The sequence below is a fragment of the Antrostomus carolinensis genome, unplaced genomic scaffold, assembly GCF_000700745.2.
Source record: "Antrostomus carolinensis isolate BGI_N321 unplaced genomic scaffold, ASM70074v2 scaffold14742, whole genome shotgun sequence".
Classification (NCBI taxonomy): Eukaryota; Metazoa; Chordata; class Aves; order Caprimulgiformes; family Caprimulgidae; genus Antrostomus; species Antrostomus carolinensis.
The window spans coordinates 39,906-62,886 of NW_010297688.1; the positions used below are offsets into that span (position 1 = coordinate 39,906).

General features: G+C 39.7%; 1 protein-coding gene across 1 annotated transcript; it reads right to left on the reverse strand.

The window, feature by feature from the left end:
• Nucleotides 1-101: 101 nt before the first annotated feature.
• On the reverse strand, nt 102-21,558 carry PDSS1 (decaprenyl diphosphate synthase subunit 1). The gene is made up of 10 exons (XM_010162229.1): nt 21,494-21,558; nt 20,495-20,618; nt 19,986-20,116; nt 12,872-13,013; nt 11,969-12,080; nt 11,770-11,879; nt 5,266-5,346; nt 4,970-5,083; nt 1,373-1,453; nt 102-612 (listed from the first exon to the last, which is right to left on the reverse strand). Exons 1-10 carry the CDS (start codon nt 21,556-21,558, stop codon nt 472-474), a joined length of 1,101 nt encoding a protein of 366 aa, XP_010160531.1. The 3' UTR covers nt 102-471.
• Nucleotides 21,559-22,981: the final 1,423 nt, after the last annotated feature.

The window sequence follows — 22,981 nt, forward strand, 5'->3', positions numbered from 1 at the left end:
ATAATAAACCAATTTCCATATATACAATTCCAAGTACTTTTGTAGTTTAACAGCCAGGAAAGCATTCAAGCCATCTCTCTTCACAGGAGTTCACCTGATAGTAACATGCAAGGGCTCTCTGTTTCTTGGTGTGAACAAGTGAAGTTTGGAGCAACTTCAGTTCTCATACACTGATTTATATTTATTCTCATTGTAGCCTTTGTGCATCAATATGTAAACATTTTCCCCACCCCCCACAATTAATAGCCCCCACTAAAACAATGGTACAACACAATTTGATTTGCTCTGAATTGTATGGCTTCCCACAATAAAATACTTTAAACTTGTTTTTTAAAAAAAAGTAGAATTTCAAAAAAAAAAAGTTTTTTAAAAAAATATTTTTTGGTAGCCTGTGGTGGAAGCAAATAACTTTTGAAGTAAATTTAGGCACAGTCTGGTAAGTAGCTGCCAGAATGAGTGGAAGGAGTTCTCTCACTTGTCTCTCACGAGTACCATTTCTGTCAGCTGAATGAGGGCTTCTCTTTCAGGGGATGGCCGTAGCTTACTGATCTCTCTTGTAGCTTCATGGCAGTAGCGCTGGGCGAGGTAGGTTGTCTGCTGCACACCATCACTCTTAGGTAAGGAGAGAGTTAAAGGCAATGGGTAACTGGTCAGCCTCCCTCCTGCCTTCTGTCTCTTGCAGTTACAGGGGGAAGTTTTTAAGGTCAGTAACTACCCTGAACACTTAATTGTATTCTGAAGGGGAAAAGAGGATTCATTCTATATTCACTGAATTCCACATTTTTCCCCAAAGCTTCAGAGTAATAAAACTCATCCATGCTAAACTTAACTATACTTATAAAAGAACAGTGGTGTTAATAACATACTCTTCAGTATTTAATAGTAAATCATACTAATGGTTTAACCCCTCCCCTCCTGTCCTCAACAGAGATGTAGAAAAAAACATGCTATGCTGAAAAAAGAGACATTAATTTTGCAGGCAATTACTCAGTCTTTTCAGAACCAGAGTCAATTAAAACTGATATGGAGTGTGCATTGCAGTTACAAGACTGACTGGTAATTATGTGCTGCTTACACCAGTTGTTGGATACAGCTACTCTTCAGCTGAAGGAACTGAGTTCATGCATGAGCTTTTTACTTTCGTTATGTGGATTTTATGCTATTGGAAGGAAAAAAGAAAAAAAAAAAGCTATTTAGTACTTAGTGTTTCTGCTAAAGCACTGTGCCAGTAAGGCAGCTGAAGAGTTCGGACTTGGTATTGTAAAGAGCATGCTACTTAACATGTATTTGAAAATGCAGCCTTGCCATTTTACTTCAGAGGCAGTGAATTTCAGACTGACTTCAGGAATGAAATATTTGGTATCAGTCCTACCTGCAGCACGTATTTCCGAGCACGTTCAACATCTCCAGGCTTACTGAATCGTCTCATTATCATAGCATTCATTTCTGGAAACTAAGCACAAAGGGAGAAGGGTTTGTACTATTTATGAGTCATTTTCTATGTAGCTGCCTGCCATGCCCATAACTAAAGCGTAGACATCTCCCCCTGCTGCTGCTGTTGCTACCAGTATAGCTATAGGTTAATACTGGCAATCAGCATAGGACTGTAGTATAAGCCCAAGCTTATACTTGTAGTATAGCAAAGCCCAAGCATTTAAAACTCAAATTGGCTGGCTCTGTTGGCTGTAGCCAGTTGGTAGCAAGAGCTGGCACCTGCCATTCCATTGCATTGAGCAGATGATCCAGTGTGGTAATTTCTGATGTGGCTACTTCCAGGTGTAGAATCTGGTTCAGGTATTCTTATATCACAAATGGTGGTTGCTGTTGGCACACCTAGAGGCAGCACCTCTTCCTCACCACATACACGGGAGAACCCAGTAGGTTTGTTATATCCACTTACACTTTCCTTTGCTCTGGGATTTTCTATACACAGGCTCTGCCTGTGGAAAGCTCAGGACAGATATTTTGTAAGACAAAAATGACGACTATAATGTATTCTGTTTTCAGTCGCTTTTAGAATGTGTAGTTCGTACTGCACACTCAACACACCCTACAGATCAGGTAGGTGATAACTAATTCAGTTGTCTGAGAAAGTCACTGCATTGCTTTCCTAAACATGCAGCCAAAAGCAGGAAAACCTTTTTGCTTAACGAACAAACTAAGGCCACAACTCAGGGCAGCTACGCTGCAGAAGAATTATTTTTAAAGGAAAGAGGTGTTTGTTCATCTTGCCTGAAAGGGTTATAGTCAAATCAAGATTATTTATTTATTGACGTACAACCAATATTATTTTATTGACGTACACTTGTAAACAATGATCTGCTTTCCTTGCATGCTTTTGGTCCAGAAACTGTAGATCTACAACCTTGTTAGGGAACAAACAAGTAGCATCCGTCGCTGTTGTGACATTTCCCTATTACTCATAGGTAGTCTTCTTGGAAGATACATTTAGAAGTTTATTGGTGACTCATACTTGGCTTTCTCTAGATTCTAGCTTTCTTCCTGTGTAATGACAATTTAATTGCAGTGTTAATATAATCCATTTTCATATTGCTCATATTTACAATAATGTAGGATGCATATGCTTTTACTTTTTATATTTAAGGACTAAAAGATATAAAAATCCCCCAAACTGCAATGCAAAGCTGTTACTAGCAGTTCTGCAGATTTAATGGACAGTATATAAGCATTTGACAGGAATGCTTATAGTGAAAATAAACCCTCATTCTTCAGCTCTACTAGTCTGAGTGGCTTTAGACAGCGTATACTAGTGTATTTCCTTAAAAATAACTGCTTTTCTTTACTGAGTGAACTAACTCTAAATACTGAATAAACAGGTCTCAAATCAAGCTAAACATTTTTGTATAAAGGCCTCTCCTTAATATTCTAATACACAAAGATATGTTTCAGAGGGAGGGGAGCTGTCACTGAAGATCCCGAGCACACTCAGAACTAACGTTTGTCAAGAAGACAGCGTGGGGATTACCAGATGGATGCAGGGTGGCAGTAACACCACTTGCAAGACAAAAGACAGCCTATAACTAACAATTACATTTTGGACTGTCTGCAAGTCCTGGCTCAGGAGTTTTTACTCTCAGATACAAAGAGATGAAATATCTTTTAGTAGCAGCACAGTTAAGGGTCTGTTGAAGATCCAAATTTTTTTAGCGCTTACACTTTGTTTATATATCACTTAAGTCTCTAGTGCTGTTCTTCCATTTTCTTGAAAACAGCAGGAAATTTTCAGCAAAGAAGCCTTCGGGTTAATTTGGAAAACTTTGTAAGATGGCCAAGTTATCTTTCAAAGCAAAAACGTATGCTTTGCATCTATCAAAGATATAAATGAGGAAAAGCATTTAAAAGTGCTTCTAAAAAAAAAAGTACGTTTAAAATAAATGGACAGATTTTCTTTTCTTGTATTTCTGCATTATGAATTTACTCATTTATCTTATAAAGCTAATTACAGGATAGGTGAAGTTGAAAGTCAGAGACAGCCAACCCACACAAATGAATAAAAAAATAGGTTTAATTTAAAAAAAAATTGGAATATTCAACACCCACAAGACAATCCGTGTCACCCATTCTCTGCCAAAATCAGAGTACGTGCAGTATGTCCTTGTTTCTCTCCACAAGTAGCTTTAATGCACAAACAAACAAACAAAGCATTTCACAACTGCATCCTCTTTCTGTACCAGAGTCTCTCACTGTTCTTTAGACAACACCAGTTGCTGATGACTAACAAGATCCTGCTGCTTATCAGCGAATTCTGAAATAATGATTCAAGAACACGTCTGTGAATCCCCCAGATAAGTCTGTGGGGAGGAACTGAGAACAGGGAGGAGGCTGTTATCAGCGTGCATTCGTCTGCATTCTTAGTGGCTGATACTCTTTGCTGAGATACATGTCCTTGTAAATGCCCAAAGGATAAGGAAACAAATACGTGCCTGTGTTCCACCTCCCCCCACCCTGGGCTCTTTAAGAAAGAGGGGGAAGTAAATATCAAAGTTGTTTGTTTTGTTTTGTTTCCCAAATTATTTAAAACTTTTCCTATGTCAAGCTCTGGGCAATTCCAATAGAAGATCACAGACTAGAGCTCTACTGGAACTTGTGCCAGTTCTTGGTATCATGCTGTTAAGTCTGGTAGGAAGGACTGCTTTGTAAGTCCCAAATCTTCTTTCCTCAGGTGAACCAGAAGCTTGAGCAAGGTGCAGTAAACTAGTTTCGTCCCCTTTTATGGATTCGCACCAATTTTAATGTTTCTTTTGGTGGTGCTGGCACTTCTGCTTTCCTTGTACTCCTCCAAATCATTTTTAAGCCACTAAAAATCTTGACCCATTTTAAGCTTGTTTTATTTATGATACTCCTTTTTCTGTTATCCAAACTACTACCACATTTACCTTCAGAAGGTAAAACTTCCCACGTTTGTTACTGGGTAAGACTTAAGGGCAAAGAGATGAAGAGATCAAATTAAAAAAAAAAAAAAAATAGAGGTTCCCACCTAAAAGTTAGGCACAGATTTAAGTTCTTGCCCCAATTTGGATACAAAGCCCAGAACTTGACAAAAAGCCTTCATAATTAGTCAAGCCTGGGGAGAAGAAGATGTCTCAGGAAAGAACATAAGCAAGAAGCTCCTTAGGAATAGCCTGCAGAAAACAGGCAAAACCTCTCTGAATACCTGCTGCTTTGCAAAGGTTGAGCACTTGAACTGCGGCAACAAAAGACCAGTGCTGCTTTTGAGACAAGGGCCTAGTGGTAAGAGGATTGTGTAGGAAGGTGTTTCTCAGTCTGAAAGAAGATGTGTGGGCACACTAAATCCAGCTGGTCCTGAATGCACTCATTCCTCACACGTGCCCAGACCATGCTCATCACTTACACTGTAGACATGGTGTTTTCAAGCTGGAGCTCTGTGTGTGCTGTGAAGAGCAGTGTCCAGTTTTTGTTTTGGGGAAATAGATTCCTGTTGACTTACCTGTCGACAAGCAAACAAGACAGGGCCTGTGGCTAATCCAAGCTTGAGATCTGCTGCTGTTGGTTTCCCCAGATGGTTGGCACAGGATGTGAAATCCAGCACGTCATCTATTAGCTGGAAAGAGATAAATGTACAGGTTAATTTAAAACCTTGTGTTTTTTTAACAAGAACTAAATACAGAATAATCCTTGTTAAGAGAAGATTTATAGAAAGGATTAAGTCAGCCCATTTTGATTTCTAAGGCAGTTTAGAAAAGTTTAGATTTTAGATTCCCTTTAGTTCAACAAAAGCACTACCTGAAAAGCTATGCCAACATTTTTTCCATACTGGTATGCAATCTCATGAACTTTGGGATCAGGGCAACCTAGAATTGAAACCTGAAAAGAGGGGGGAAAAAAAAAAAAGAAGTAAGTAGAAAGCTTTAGTTAGCACCCACTTTTAGTCTCTGACCATAGGTGTGACATAGCAAGCACAGACAGGAGGGATCTGGGAAAGGAAAAATAGCTGACTCAGTAGCACATTCTTGCTTATCTCTGTTCGTGGATACACACAAACAGCCAAGCTTATTAGAAAACAAGGCTGAGCAGCAGTGCAGTATTAACAATATATTCAAGTCTGGAAAGAGATTAGCTTTATTAAATATTTATCAGACTTAGAAATGATAATGCAAGCATGAAGAGAGAAGAAATGTGGATGCAGTGCACATGCAGGCTCGTAGTCACACACAGTCTAGTGACAGGGGAATTAAATTTATTACATATATAAATCAGCCAGGGAATAATTGGAGGTCAGACAACAGATAACTGGACATTACATGCCTCATAAAAGATCCACAAAACTGGATGTGTTGTACCCAGTACAGGAGGGACAGCTGAGATAATGAAGATTATTTTTAAGGGTGATGTTAAGCACAACTGAATTGCTCAGGAAGATGAGCTGATGAGCTTGCAGACAAAGGTATCAAGGCATAATTAGTGTCAAAGAAAAGACAGTGAATGAAGTAAGTACACCAAGCTAGACAAAAATATCACTAAACTGAGACAGCCAAATCAAACATTTTAATGGAGTTCAGATAAAGGAATCGACTACTTGAGGGACACAAAGCTAAAATACAGGACACAAACTAAGATTTGAGAAGTAGTTTCTTGCCTCAAAAGTAAGAGCACTTATGCTTCTGCATTTATGTATTGATTATACACTTCACAACATGAGGTTGGTTATATTTAAATACTCTGATTTATTTCAGCCTTCAAATAAAGCAATTGGGAACAGGGGGCAAAAAATCCTTCCTGGTTTACTGCAGACATTCCAAATCTGCTCTGACTAATGGAAATAGTGAAGATACGTTTGACTTAATGTAAGAAAGACTAAAAATACATCCTAGGGAAACCACATGACAAATACATACATATATATATAAATTTATCTTTAAGACTATGTAAGGTAGGATCATTAAAAAAACCAAAACCAAAACAACCAAAAACACAACCCCAAACTAAAAGTGAGTCCAGGAGTAGCTTTGAAGGTGAACATGAAGATGGAAATAAGAAACAGCATCATATCCTAATAAATGTGATGCAGCTTGCACAAGATTAGAGACTATTTCATGCATCAGTGCATTTTGTCACTGAGCATCACAACACTTCCCAGTCATAACTGGCATCCATGGATAATAGTTCAAACCCAGAGGAATCTGGATGCCTGAGGCATTAATAGCATCTCACATTTCACAATTTTATAGAAAAGAGGATAGTATGGCAGGAAAATAATGCTACTTGTGTCTAATCATACAAAATCATGAAGGCTATTAAAACAGGGAACTGCAAATATGAGATATTTAAATAGACTATCGAAGTAGAACATTTGGCCCTTTTGTCCTCCTTTTGATGCATGTCTCTCAAACAGCAGTATTTGCCCCAAAGAGCTATCTTCTACTGCTGTGTCATGCCTAGCAAACTTTTGGTTGCTTCTGTAACACAAATCAAATAACATCAACAAGGCAGGGGCTGCATCTACCTTGTTTCAACAAAATCGTTAGCTACCACCACCACATTTCATGTGAAGAATTAAAATATGGAGTTGGGCAGAACAGTGACAAAACCCTGGCTAATGGCAAAGGGGCAGAGTGGGCTCAAGCTGGTAGATGGGAAGAGGAAGTGCCATGTAAAGAGAAGAGCTTTCTCATTTAATCTGAAAGGTCAGAGCAGAGCTATTCCTGTAGGTAGACAGTTTTCTGGAGACACAGACATTACCTATATAAAGAATCACAGCAGTATATGTATATTTAAAAAACAGAAGTGTGAGTTACAGAATGTAACACAAGCAAAATTCATCACTGCAAAATTAATTGTTCCATCTTTGCAAGAGAAGATTTTCATAGCTCCTATTCAGGTTATGAACATGTCTGAAGACAAAAAAAAAAAAAATTAAAAATCCATGAGATGATTGCTATGCCTATCACACCTCAAGTGAGCAGCTCTCTGACCATGACCACATCAACCTGCGACATGACTGGGTCTCGTCTATCAGGGAGTTCCTTCAGGAGCCCATTTCTCACTGATTGCTATGCCTATCACACCTCAAGTGAGCAGCTCTCTGACCATGACCACATCATCAACCTGCGACATGACTGGGTCTTGTCTACCAGGGAGTTCCTTCAGGAGCCCATTTCTCACACTGCTTTTGTGGGTTATTGCCCCCGCCTGGACACTCACTGGGATGCAGGCAGGCAGCCTTGGCCCAGTCAGCCTGTCACGCAAGGGTGAGGAAGAAGCCACACTGGGATAATAGCATGCATTTACAAACACAAATCAGGGTAACAATGTCAGTGTGATAAAGCTCACCCTTTGAAAACATCCTATTGCTCCTCTGATATGACTGGTTGATTACAAATTTAATCTTGCAAGAATTCAGACTTGTCCTCCACTAAATCCTGATGAAAAATCTTTCCTAATACCAAGCAGAACATATTCTCTAGAAAGGTTCTTTGAATTCAGTAAAGCAAGTCAATCTGCTTGGCATTATTTCAAACACACTTTTTAAAATAAAAAATTGTTTCTATTATTTTATGTTACATGACAGACTATAAACCAATCCTGCCTCTTTACTGAATTTCACATCCATAAAATACTCTGTTACCAGCTCTGGGCAGACAGGTGCTGCTCTGTTATTCATCATGTGAGAATGCAGCAGCTGGAGCTGGAAGCACCTGCACATCTACACCAGTGCCCTGTAGGTCAGAGAGGAAAACCTGCTGCTGGGCAGGGATCTGCTTGTGTAAGCGGTGCAAAAGATGTTTGCTCTCCTAGATTTGCAGACACCACGGAAAGGAAGTGTCTCTGAAATCTTCCCCTTTTCCAGCCTTTCTCCTCCATGCCCATCTCCTGAGGCAGTAGAACCCTGCCTGGTCATTCGTGGCTCATCCACCACTGCTTTTCCAGACAGGAGCACTGTTCCTCTCTCCCATGGAATCACAGAATAGTTTAGATTGGAAGGGAACTCTGAAAATTATTTGGTCCAGTCATCTGCTCAAAGCAGAGCTTATGTCACAGTTAGATCAGGTTGCTCAGGGCTGTGTCCAGTTGGGTTCAGAGCACCTCCAAGGATGAAGATCCCCACACCCTGTCTGGGCAACCTGTTCCAGCATTTAACCAACCTCATGGAGACATTTTTCGTAATAGCTAATTGAGTTCTTCCATGGCACAACCTGTCCTTTCACTGTGCATCTCTCCATCCTCCCCATGCCCTTTCATTACATAGCTGGAGAGAGCAAGAGGATTCCCCCTTCTCTTCTCCAGACTACAACCAGCTCTTGGCCTGTCATTTGCTTCAGCCCCCAGCCATCATGGCTCCACAGTGTGAATGTCTGTCTTGTATGAGGGAGCCCAGCCTCAAGGCCTCACGTGGGCTGAACAGAGGCAAACAGTCACTTCCCTCGATGTGCTGTAGCAGTGGTAGCAATGCAGCCCTGGATGTGCCTGTCCTTCGCTGCTGCAGGGCACACCACCGACTTTTCCTCCAGCTTCTTCAAATTATTTTTGGTAACTACTCATGGGAAGGGGGTTATGAAGCCCTGCCTGGGAGAGGAAGATAACGACCCAGCAGAAACCCTCACATACAGCAGACAACTATCCTGGCCTGAGTCTGTGTTTTCACACATTTGACCTTTTCTCAAGTAATTAATATTTTAACATGTTTAACCAAGTACTTGTTTATGAAGAACTGTACTTTTAAAGAAGTTAAGATTATCTGCTTTAATATCTGTAATATATTTATGCTAATCTTTTTCATAGCAAACATTATGAAGAAGAAATACCCCCGAAGGAGTTACTGTATTTTAAAAAATAAATAAGGAAATTTACTGGCTGACCATAATATCTGATGCTACCGATGCTATTACCCTGCATCTGTCATCGGACCTTACTGTAGTCTGCATGCCTAGTTGGGCTGGGGGGGATCAGCTTTGCTTGGTGGGGGTCAGAGGTCTTTTTTTCCCTAGACACCAGTTCCACACTCTCGTAGGTTTTTCCGATGGAGCCCTGTGCACACACCAAGCTATGAACTAGTTAAAGTAGGAGCTCGCAGGTAGATCCAGAGCTGCAGACTATTCCTTTTCTTCAGTCCCTAAGGCAGACCTTCCATACACAGCTTTGCCTCGCTCATGGAGGCTGCATGCTTCTCTTAATTGAGAAATCAAGAATCTCTAGTGCAACTTTACACTTATCTCAAAACAAGCATGATCTATTCCCTCTTCTGAAAGTATGCTGTGCAAAATATAAAGTATGAGGGTTAGGAATTCACATGACAGCAGGATAAAAAAAAAAAAAAGACAGAATGAGAACCTGCTCAGCTTATTTTGCCATCTCCAGCTTGTCTGATGATTAATAGAAATTCCACTTCAGCTTTATTGTTTCTGAATTCTTGAACCAAAGTCACCTCTCATGTTTCTCTGAAAAATGCCTTTCAGTAACTAAGGCTTCAGTGACCCCCTGGGCCATCTGCCACCATTTCCTTTTGCAGTGTCTTACTCTGACTGCAACTTTGGTAATATTCCCCCATGCAGAACTACTGTACAAATAAACTTGAGACTTGGACGGCTCTAACATCTTGAACAGATAGTTCTGTCCATTAAAAAATGTACCACTGAACTGCTTCCAATTACACACTACCTGGGTTGCAACTGATGTTCTGAAACCAAATAATCTCTCCTTAGCTTTGTCCCTGAAAACAAGATTAGTCTCTTGATTACCCAACTTGAATTCTAGCCTGAATTTCCTTTCAAGCTAGAAATTACGATCATCCTTATAATTTTCACTACAGAAAACAGAACTCCCTCCTGATTCCATCCCTTTCCTTAGTAGCCAAAACAATCTAAACAAAAAAAAAATCCCAACACTCCACCCCAAAAAACCCACCCAAATCCCAAACAAACAAACAAAAATATCCCCTTTTCACTGCTATTAATAGAATTCTCCTAATTGAGGCAGAAAGAAACTGAGAGAAACATATGTACACAAGTCATTGCTACTGTGTGCAAAAAGTATGGTTTTGCCACAAAGACTGAATTCTCTCTCATTTTTCCTTTATAGCACAAATTTTACTGCATATAAAATTCCAGCAATTCGGCAATGGAACAACTCAGAACAACCACTAGAAGCAAAGCAGCCAAACACCCCCTTCACCAGCATCACAGCCACAATCTAGAGGGATGTGCTTAAATCCTTAACTCTTGCGAGTTATGAAAAGGACAAAACCTCAAAATAGTACCTATGTAAGGAGAATCCACCCAGTGGGAAGGTGATTTCTCCTTCTATCTGTGAAGGCTCTCTTAGGAAGACTGTCAAAGTGAATATAAAAACTTGCATGTTTTTATTGGGGTAGCAGAATAAAGTTACTAGTCCAATTGCCCACTAATATAAATTAAGACTTGAGCAATCAAGAAGACTTAATTTCTTTCCTCCCAACTAGAATGAAACATATTTTCCCTCCCCACAATATCTCTCTCATTCTACATGATCCTTCTGATTTAATCTGCAACTGCTGTCTATTGCACAAAGGTACCAGTTCTCTGAGAACAAAGGAGGATGACTAGCACGGATTTTTAGTCTAATTTTCTTAGAACTCCCTCTTGCTATAGCGTACACCAGCTATACTGCTTTTAATAATAATAATAAAAAATTATTACTGTCTTTTGGGGTAAGATTATTGCTCACCTTCTCCATTTTCTGCACTAAAACTAGACATGTTTTTTCAATAAGAACATCATCTTGAATCAGATCTTTTTGTAATGAAGTAATACAACTGAGTGACAGATAGGGTTGGATATAGCAACTGATAATTAAAAACCCCAAACAAATCAAGAAGTATATGCTTCTGTTCTTTCACAATGTAAAGTATACAAAATTAGTTGTTTCCTCCGACTTGGCACCAATGAGTGGGATTAGATATCAAACAAGACAAAATCAAATTATTGTCTCAAGTATTATCAACTGAAATTAAAAACACTATCTCAAAGTTGCTGAATTTCATAAATTAAAAGCTGCCACTGTGAACCTTATTTTGATTCAAGTAAGTATAACAATAAATCTGTGTACAAACAGAAGAGAAAATGTGAAAAACAATATGGAAGGCTACAGAGCTGAACTGTGATAAAATGCATAATCCCAAACCCATTCACATTCTGGCAGAATACCCTTCAAAGGGTTTGCTTTGGAGGGTCTCCAGAGAAAACAGCAATTACTAGTTTAGCTGTGAAGCTTACAGTGTGGTATGTTAACTTTAGAAGAGACAGACGTACATACTGCTTTACAACTGTTTGCTATAAGACTCGCAGTCTTCTTAAAAGTCTTCTCGAGGTAGTGAGCAAATCTCTCATTCTCATTTTCCTTGGAACCCAACTGGAGGAATTCACCTAAAAAGTTGCACAGATGGGAGTTTTTAATTGTGGGTTTACTGATTAGGCAAGCAAATCTGAAGATAAAAATAGAAAAAAGACCTTACCACGCACCAGATCTTCAATCACCTGAGTTAGAACAGATATGATAGTAGTGTTTCCAATTCGTGCTAAAGCTACGGAAGCAGCTGAGAGGATGAAGTCACCAGCTAGAACAGCCTAAGAATAATAATTTAAAAATGATCTTCTAAGTCTTTTAAGTGTTAGTGCAGACAATACAATTTCCTTTATTTGGCAGGTCTACTCACATCATCTCATTTCCCTGCATAAAACAGACCTATCTCATTGTAACAGAGAAAAACCAGAAAATAACCAAATATTAAAATCTGAACCAGTTTTGAATCTGTCTTCTAGTGCTGTTTATATTTTTCTATATAAACACTATCCTCCCTGAATGCAATATCTGAATAAGTGTTTGCCTGTGAAGTTTTTTTGAACATTACTTCTCTATTTGACCATTCTGTTGTGACTGTTGTGCCATGTTAGCTCTGAATTGCCATGGTAAGTTCTGATGCATCAGCAGTGTACTTCTTTCCTTGCATTTTCTGATTCAGACCTTCCTTTCAATGCTCTATGAAGAAACACCGCTCTCAAAAAATCAAAAAAATTTTCATGCTGACTGAAAACTTTTTTGTGTTTACTACTGGATCAGAGTAACACATAGTATTCTGGATGAGGCAGAAGTTTCAAGCGCTCCAACAGCGCTAAAGAGGATGGCATGGGGAACGTAAAATCAGTAAGAATCACACTAGAATCATACACCAGCTAATGCTTCCACCAATTCAGAAAAGTAACACACATTTGTCTTACCCACAATCTGTGAACACTTCTTCATACTTTTTCTGGCATATCCCAAGACTGTGCCTAGGGATAGTAATGTGACAAAAACCCTAGATATTTGTGCTCTGCTAAAACTCAAAGGTAAGTCTTCCATACACTAGCAAACTCACCTTCCTTTCTCCCCAGATTTGATTGACTGTCATTTTTCCTCTGCGAGAATTTGCATCATCAATAACATCATCATGAACTAGGCTTGCTGTGTGGATCATCTCAGCAATTATGGCCACAGAGCGCTGGCTTGCTTGCACCTCCCTAAAATAAAAAACAAGAACTGTCAAATAATTAAATCAATTATATGTGCTGCAATAAGATAAATCTCTACCAAAATCAAACAAAAAATGTTCCTCTAAAAACAGCTGTTGTAGCTTATTTGTGGTCTGAACCCCATCTTTCGAACCTGGAATTAGGAAGACAAGAGAAAGTAAGATCACGTTAGTACAGTAAGTGCAGTGGGATGTTTCCATCCTTATTAGGCCTGTTTCTGCCTTGCTGCATTGACAGTACTGCCAAACTCCAGAGTTATTGACTCTTAATCCCTCTAAATCCAGACTGCAAGAAATAGCACAGCATCAAGGATGCCTGGTTCCAAGGAGATGGAAATCTGGAAGTAAACAGAGAAAAGAATGCCAGGTAGCTTTGTAGATGAGTTTTAAGTTTTCCTTGTCTTTGTGTTGCTCTACCTATAAGACACAGCATCACAAACTCTCCAAAGCTGGCTAACTCTACTAACCAGAAAGTTGGAGAGATCAGCAGGCACAGAAACCTGTATTCTACATTTGGAAGACATAACTCATGACCTTATCCTTTATGTTATCTGATTACCTTAAAACCTCAGAGGCTCTTCAAAAGTCTGAGGAATTAACTGGAATTACACTGCAATCACTTTAGGACTGTAAACACTAACTACCTAACACTTCCCAAAATTCAGCCTTTGGGAAGATCTAACACTGATGATCCAACTCTCAGTAGTTCACACCTACTTTATTTTTCAAACTAGGTGAAAATAGGTAATGGAAGAACACAGAAGCAATTATTTAGCATAAAAGAGCCAACCTAGCTCACACAAGGGACCATCTATCCTAGTATCCAACTGCCAGTGCCTTGTTCTAGTATCTATCTTTCTCACTTTTTCTACCTGTTTTCATCATGGGTTGCATGCAGGATTCCAGAAATGGCTATCCCAGTCAGCCTTACCTTATAGCTGTAACAAACCCACAGGACATTAAAAACGTCCAAACAAATCCAACAACAGCAAAAAACCCAAACCAATAACCAAAAAAATACCCAACAAAAGAATTACTTCTGATCTATAGATACCTTACTTCTGATATACAGATGACAGAGAAATCATACTATTTTCCAGCAGAACAGAAAAAGAATTGAGACAGAAGAATACAGAAGTTTTCTTCAGCTCAGCTGAAGAAAATTTAAAATCTTCTTGCGTTGCTTCTGTCTATTAAAATCTAATGATTAATCATAAAATGAAAGAACAACTTGCCGTCTGCTGACATAACACTGTGTTCTAACACCTACCCCTCTGCAGAACTCTGCATTGCTGTCAGTGGGAGTTCTACATCCTGAACAATAGCAGGATGTGTGGCTCAGACTGTGAAAATGTGGCTTTTAACCAACAGAAAATTAGAGCTGGAAACCTTCATGTTTGTTCGAAGGTAAGTTTTACTGTGGACTAGTAATTTAGTCAAAGGCTAGTTCAGTGTAAGTAGTTTTCCAAAATAAACTACTGTTACTAAGTAGGAGAACTTACCTTCAAAAAACTGTAAAGGTCTCCAGCCTGTTTCACGCACTGGTCTCCTTTTGGGGACTCCCTTTTTCATTAATTATGTCAGCAGACTGGACTTCCTGCTGGGAAGTAGCAGTAAATGGCAACACTCACTGACACACCAAAATCTTCTAGTAGTGTGAAGACAGCACAAGGACAGACATTTCAAAAGCGGGTTTTGAAAAGTTCTGCATTATAGTGCATTTCATCTCTGACAATGACTAAAAATGGCACAGGAATGCTCACAGTTCATGTGTCTGGTTCCCAGGATGTTGTATCAAACGGGATAATTTCACCTGCAGGGTTTTTTTAAACTATTTCTGCAAGGTCTCAAGCAAGGTTCTTCCCACAGCTGGCAAAAAATTTTCTAATAGTTTCCTACAAAGTTGTGCGAGTAATTCTGAAGCAGGGCATGCCTATTTTAGGTAAAACACACAAGAAACAGGATCCTTCTCATTCCCTGTCATTTTGCATTCTGCTTTGCCTGCAAAACAAAAGCAAAAATGTAGCAGTAACTCAAGTCAATAGATAACTGGGTCCCCACAAGTCCGGTAAGTGGAAAGATGCCATTTTTGGGTCATTCTCAAAGTAAAGGCACCCCAAGATGATATATATTTACATAAAATTGTTTATACAACTAAGTTTATCTCTCTACACATGCACTATATTAATTTTTAAGTCCTTGATAGTGTTCTGTTTTTCAGTAGGACCCCCTGCTTGATTCTGTGATAAACTTTTATAAACCTACAGTAACCTGAGGTCTTTTCCATTGCAGAACTTGTTTCACATACACTGAACATGACCAAGGCTGATCTTACAGGTTAAAAAAGAAACCCAAACACAACTCTCCCTCCAAATATCCCTCAAAAGAAAAAAAAAAAAAGAAAAAAAAAAAGAAAGAAAAAAGAAAAAAAAAAGAAAAAAGAAAAAGAAGCTGAGGGGCAGGGAGGGAACTCAAAACAGTATTTACACTCTGCAACTCTTGCAATGTGTTTGACAGTAAGCAAATATTGCCAGTTTAAAGACAGGAAATGTGTGAAAGACCTTGCAAAATTTCTGTGTTATGACCACACTTCTCAAAGTAGGTTTTTACTGTTAAGTCCCTGTGTCTGAAAGAAACGAACATTTCAGAAGCACAGTCTGTGACATGGAAGGGCAACGCAAACGAGGGGAAGCATAGAGAACAGATGTGTTAACACAGGGGCAAATTACAGAACAGCTGAAAACCAGCATACAGTACAGGCACCTGACAACCATGGTCTGGAGCAGTGAAATAAAAGAGGACTAAGGCTGCTGGCAGGTCCTCATCTGTTTAGGAAATATTATTCTAGTGAGTTTAGCCAGGTCATTATATTTAAGTATTTCTCACAGTATTCTGATGGATTTATTTCCCTTTTCCCCCCCTCAATTTTTTGTGCTCACTATTTTCTCTATTGAGATGTCTCTGTACTTCTTTAGCCTTCTCTTGCTTGTTTGTCTCTCTCATTTTGGTTACAGAAATAGAAATAAAAACTCCTATTTGAAAACACCTCTGGAGAATACACCCTAAACAGAAACATTAGGTCCAGGCAGGCTAAGTGATAATTCTGTGAAATTCTGCACACAGGTATGTGAAGAAATGCCAGAGGATGTGTGAAATTGAGGGTTTGCATAACCCAAGCTTAAACTCTTAACAATTCTCACTCTTGCACAAAGCTAAGTCACTATCATTAAGCAAAAAGCCATTGTCCAAGGGACCTAAGGACTCAGGGTTGGACTTCTGACACTTGAATCTTCAAAGAGGAAAAAAGAACATACCAGCATAGATAAATCTGAATGCTTCAGACACCTTATCTTTTTGATAAGGTTCAGATTCTTTATTGTCATTCACCTTATTATGACTACAATTAAGTGACCTCACTCTAGAAAGACAGTTAACCTGCTGAGGGCATTCTAAATACCTAGCCTTCCTCAAATCTAAACATAAACGATCATGTCACCTAACCTGTAAGAATAGCTATGGTGTTCCCCTCCACTGACTTGAGAAGTCTTCAGCTATTGTAGTGGGGCTCTGTGAAGACAAAGAGGTCTCTGTGAACTGCCTCCTAAGATCAGGACCTATAACCTTACAAAGTTGGGTTGTGCTATTTTAACAGTCAAACAAGGAAGAGTATTACCTCTTCTACTAGTACTGCAGAAAAGAAAAAGGAAAAAAACAACACAAGTGAAAGAACAAACAAAAAGAACGCTGGGTTGGGCAAGTTATGTGGCAGTTGAGAATGGCAGCAAGATGAAGCAGAAACTCAACATCAGTAATACAAACCCCAGAGGCAGAGTGAAAAAAAAATGCTAGGGATGAACAGCACAGTATATTGGCTCACCTCACAAGTCTACAGGTGTTGTGGCCAGTATCTTTGATTACATGTGTGGTAACCAAAGCTTCAACAAAGACAGACAAGTCTGGGAGAAGAATCAATATATACTGAGGAAAAGAACGATAAATGCTTTAAGGGAAATGACAAGCTGAAAGAGGGAAAACTTCTTAAAAAAAAAAAAGTCAGGAAAAGCAGAATGGAAAGCAAGTTTGGTTTTTTTTTCCCCCTCAGGTCTATAACAGAGTAACAGAGTTACATAGACACAGTGTTTCTTTCTCTACATATACAATTTTCCTTATAAACAGTAAAAAGTTGGAAGAACATTTGTCACCTGGAAGCAACTGCTGCTTTAAGAAGCAACAATAATGAAACCAGTATTAGTGTGAACTGGAAGTAAATGTATATATAAAGCAGGTGTAACACAGCCTGCTTCAAGAAGCTTAAAAGCAAAAGATAAGAAAATTCCCATAAAACTTAATCAACTCACAGTAACTGGGTAGCCACAGTATATTATACCAAAGTATATTATTTTGGCATGGCCTGCCCAACCCTCAAAAGTCACTGGTCCTCATGCATGAACCAAAAAGCAGTACACTGAAGACTTGTAGAAACATACGTGAATTTTAATTACAATCACAGGCTTAGAGGAAAGTGGCATGAGGCAAAGAAGTGGAAGGTAAATACCCCGAGATTTCATTCTCTTCCTTTGCTGAAACGTTTCTGTTCTCCCTGCTCAGAATTTCATTCTAAAAATAACATGACAGAGATAGTGACTCAGTCTGTCCTTATACAAGGAACATTCAGATTAACGAGGAAGATTTTAAACATCAAACATAGTTTGGAGGTGCTGACAAAAACTGTAACAGATCTACAAAAGCTGCCAAGTGACACGAGCATCTATAAATCAGAGCAATTATGCTGAGGGTTGGCTACTGCAAAGCAAACACTTGCCTCAGGCATGCATATGTGGCACCTGAACTCGCAGTTCACAATTTCTCACTGGCACAGGTCTCAAAACCGGTCCTGGTGGTTCTAAGACAGTGCAATGCATGGACAAGAATCTATCCATAAGCATACACATACATCAAAATACAGCAAATATGCTTTGAGCATACAAAGGCAAATTCACTTCTTTCTACAGCCACTACTTGTCTTTCACTCGCTGCTCACCTCCTGCACTGTATGACATCCATTCCAGCCTTCTTGGTATTGCATGTACACCACATAATTTTGTTCATAAGCTTCTCATGCTACACACTAGAATGAGATAAAGCTATTTTTCCCATTACTCTGACTAGAAGAACGCTCCAAAAACTCAATGCCCCAGTTAAAAGTCTCCTAAGTTTTCACCCTTGTAGCAACATCGTTCTTTGTCTTAAATAGCTCTTTCATCCCTGTTCCTGAGAAATTTGTAGAACGCAAGTCCTCTGTTCTCCCTGATTTTCTTTGCAGTCCATCCCTGAAGCTAACTGGGCTTACCTTTTTTTTTGAACACAAAGATCAGATATGCTGATGATTTCACAAAGTGCTATGCAAGAGTATCAGCACTCCCATAGCTGACCTGGATACACTGTGGTTGATGCATGCTAGGATTACTTTAAGGTTTTTCAGAGAAGGTGGCTGCAAATCACATTGGGGTTACCCTCTAATGGGACACTCATGAGCCTCCACGTTCAAGAAGAATTTTTTGTTTTAGTGTGCTTCCTTTCATTCCACCGTGGATGGCCAGTCATCAGCAATGATTCTGTCATCAAAAAGTGCCATCATCATGCTCCTGTTTGTCATGTAAAGATCCCTCATGAAAATTATTAAGCCACCAGTGCTGTGACAAAGGACATCCTTGAGGAGTTTCACAGCCAATACTGTTCCTTTTGCTACCTCTAGGACAAAGACAAGGAGTAGTACTAAATGGAATCAGGCTGGAGTGAAGTTCATTAATCCTAGACAATGTTTTCCTAAAACACAAGGAATTGGCACAGACAGGACAGGACAGTGCCAACCGCCTTCTCCTTCTAAATTATAATCACATAGGAGGAGGTATGCTGGGAGAGGTGCCATATCAAGCAGCAAAATATATGTCATGCTCTGAGGTAGAAATCAAGTCCAACAAGGCACTAACCTACCGCTAAGGAAAAAATGATGCAAGAGCCGAGAGAAATCCCTTAAGACTGATAAATTAGTCCAGAAACACTTCTGGCAAGGGATCAAAGATTTCATATTTGAAATTCTATATGAGGGAAAACTGGAAGCTCAGCTGTAAGGCAAAGAATGCTCCAGCCAACATCTTTCCTCAAAATGCAAACATAAAAACTGATGGGAAGGTGTGGAGAGAAGCGTTTGCAATCAGCCAGAGCAAGGAGTGATAGACAGCACAGGGTGAGCACGATGTTTTGCTCAGTTAAAACTGCTTTCAAAGTACAAGTAACTTGAAGAACAAGAGGATTACACCTGCTCTAAGCTTAGAATCTTACATTAAAGTGTAGAAACTTGCTCCTAGAGGTGTGTGGGGGGAAAATCTCTGACTGTTTTGAATGCCTCACAGAATTGAATATAATCATATCACCCGCTTAATGGCTTTTCTGCATAACTACAAAAAAAGTCTCTTCTTGCAGCAAAGTTCTTACCTGTGACAAGAGTTGAATAGCTACAGGAGTGGTTACAAATAAAAAATACTTTTAATTAAGTTAATATAGTTTCAAGGAGTATAACAGGTTCTAATAAAGCATTTATGTAAGAAGCTAAAATTGACTGAAAGCCTTACAAATATCAGAATGTGGCAACATTTAGGTTCCTGCTACAGCAGGGGGATTGGACTGGATGGTCTTTTGAGGTCCCTTTCAATCCCTAACATTCTGTGATTCTGTGAACATTATTTATCCATCACCAACTGCAACTGCAGTATAGTCTACAATTTCACACATGGAAGCATGTAATAAACCCAGTAGTTCCTTTTGCACTGCTAACTACAAAAATACAGCTTCATGATGGAACTTAAATTCAGGTTTTACTGAGGAATTTTCATAAAGTTACTATATTTTTTGGGAACACAAGAACAATATATGTCCATACATCTAAAAGTGGACAACTCACCTGGAATTATTATGGTGAATGTTACAAGCCCTTGCCATTAGCACCACAATCATTGGTCGAAAGGCCTTTCCTTTCCCATCAAAGTAATAATCACACATTTCCTTAAGTTCCGCTGTAGATACAAGCAATTCCTATGAAAAGGAAAAAAACATACCAGCATAAAAGTCACAAAGCAAATCTGTTTAGTGTAAGCAAAACAGTATGCAGGCATAAGTTTATTGCCTGTATTCATTTCATCCAATGTAAGCTGAGGTTGTTTTTAAAATTACTACAAGTAATCTGAAGCACAGGTGATGTATTCCAGCAGTGTAAATCAGGAGAAAAAACAAATTTTAAAAATTGCATTCTGGTTCTATAAGATATGTAGAAATGCTCTCTGCCTCCAGTCTAAGTTTCTGACAGCTGTTCATAAACATAAAAGAAAACTCACTAACTATCTTCCAAGGCAATGGTTGCTATTAAAACCAGAATCATCACAACATCACAGAATACTCACCAAAATCCCTTACCTTTTTAATATCTTCATAGAGATTCTTCAAGTCTTTTCTACCAAGTTGAAAAGGGTCTTGGTATTTTTCATCACTAACTGTCTTACTGCAGCTGCACAAGTGGGATGTACTTGTATGATGAAACCTGGTGACAGTGTTTTTCAAGAGTAGTGTTGTTTAAAGCAAACTTTCCCCAATTCCCCAAACAGAAACATTTCAAAGCATTTCCTCCTCCTCCTCCTCCCCTCCCTCACACAAAATTTAACTAAATGGCTAAAAAATAAAGGCATCAATACACTCTTTTCAGCCAGCTAATAAGGCACAAGGACAGCACAGCTACGTATTCATGATCATAAGACTTTAGGAGCTGGCAAAGTGCAGCATTCGGCAAACAATACCCACCCCTCTCTAACAGATTACAGAAGTCAGAATTCTGAGACACGTAAAACTACACTGCTCCCAACGTGTTCCGTTTGAATGCGCTGTTGATAGTACAGGGTACGTTTGGAGATAAAGCCTTCATCTTCCAGTAAACAATTATTCTGTTACTTTCTTACCTCTCCTGAATACTCCTGGAAAAATATTCCTGACTTGGATTTGAAAATTCTCCTTTGCACACCCAGCTACATTACAAATTATAAATTAAATCAATATATCCAGGTAGCATGAAGATGCTACGAAAGTTTATCAGTAAAGGGTGAAGGCTCCACCTGGATGCATTAATTAATTATTTTTTTTTATGTCCCCTGAACTTGAAGTTTATGTCTCTTATTATATTTCCTTTTTCAAAATGAACCACATGGGTTTTCTTGGGGCATTCTTGCTTTGCCTGTTGCTCTCCAGGATGGAGGACTTAGTTTCAGACTCAGCACCACAGCAGCAGTCTACACAGAATTATCCAACTACACAATAGAGCGAATAAACGTATTTTCAAAGTTTATGGCTCAAAGGTGTAACTACCCAGTTCACCTAATAACTATGTCTTTACCCATTACACAACAACACGAACTTCCAACTTACCGCCAAAATATACTACATATTTTTGCAAATGACAAAGTTGAACTTCTCTGGGTAAAGTGACACATCTGCACAAAGAAAAATCAAGGTTAATTTAATAGAACTTTAAACTGACAGAAAACATTTGACTACAAAAGTCAAGTGTCTGTTCACCAGCACTGCTCTGTTTCTCCATTTTAACAACTGAGCAAAAAAGGGATTCTCATAATCTCCTCCATATCACGTGAGACATAACTGCCAGTATGTACCTTAGCCTCTGACTTCTGCTCGGAGTGTTGGACTTTCTCCCATTGCAGGACCAGCCCAGAAGGCATATCAGTTAACTTCCCAGAACTGCTCTAATGAAACCTTACTTCTGCACTCATGGAAAGTGCAATTTTCAAACATTCCCTGTCTTGCAGATAAACCAGGACTGCAGCAGTCAAGGCACAGAGAAAAGGACAAGAGCTGTTTCCCTAAACTACTATGCTAAGAGAAGATGTCATGTTTTCCCCTGAAGCAATTTTAATTCATCTCGCTTCTTAGGATAATTTAGACATCTTCCCTGCTAGATGTCAAGAACCTAACCTCCAAACCCAGCAATCTCTCCAACGATCTCTCCCTGCAGAAGGAGCCCAGGAGCCTGGGGGAAGGTGTGGTCCCAGGAACACGATTCCAGCAGAGATAGGTTGAGAAAGGAAATGCACCTTTTGCTCCACTCCTGGCATCGCTGCCAAGAACTACCCAACCCTGTCCTGAAGTGCACGCTGACTCAGGGGCCCAGCCGCGTTGAGTCAGCCCGAAATCACTGCAATCCCTGTGTTCACCAAACTGCCGCTCCAAAAGCTCACACACAAATGCTCCAGGAGACCTAGGACTGGACAAGAGTTCCCCCAACTTGCTCCTCATGGCTCAGTGTCTCCTCATACAAGGCTTGAAGTCTCTCTCTCCTTGGACACAGGGAGAGAAACAAGAGCAGGGAAACAGCTTCAGGGGACCCTTCCATCCTCCCTGTGCACAGGACAAAAAAAAAAAAAGCCAGGCAAGAACGCAAGGGAAGGGGAGGAAGGAGGAACCCAACCTGATCATGGATTTGCACCCCACTCCTGTCTGACTTCACTGCCCAGCCCTATGACCAGGACCTTCACAATTTCGCCCTCCCGTATCTGTCACTGTTTCCTAGTGTTACAAGTAGCTGATCTCTTCCATTCTTCCTTCGCTGAGGGCACACCACAGCCAGAACACTTTCCTGCAGGTGAGAACAGCAGCTTGACCTTGTGAGGAAGCTGTAAACGAAGGCAGCGAGCGAACTGCCCCCATTACAGCTCGCACCGGTAACTTACGCACAAATCTCACACTGACGGGAACCGCTTTTCTGCTCCCGCCTGGGGGGGACCCTGAGAGGTTCCTCCCCACAACAATAACCGATCCTGCCCTGAAAACCCTGGAGCCAGTATCTAACCTTGCACCGAGAGCGCTCCTTCCCCTGCAAGGCCCCGGCCCGGGCAGGGA

Coding starts and splice junctions, on each gene's coding strand:
- PDSS1 (XM_010162229.1), bottom strand. CDS start 21,558: ATGTGTCACTTTACCCAGAGAAGTTCAACTTTGTCATTTGCAAAAATA. Junction 20,619..21,493: donor ATATGTAGTATATTTTGGCG/GTAAGTTGGAAG, acceptor CACTGTCACCAG/GTTTCATCATACAAGTACAT. Junction 12,081..12,871: donor AAATCTGGGGAGAAAGGAAG/GTGAGTTTGCTA, acceptor TATTATTCTTAG/GCTGTTCTAGCTGGTGACTT.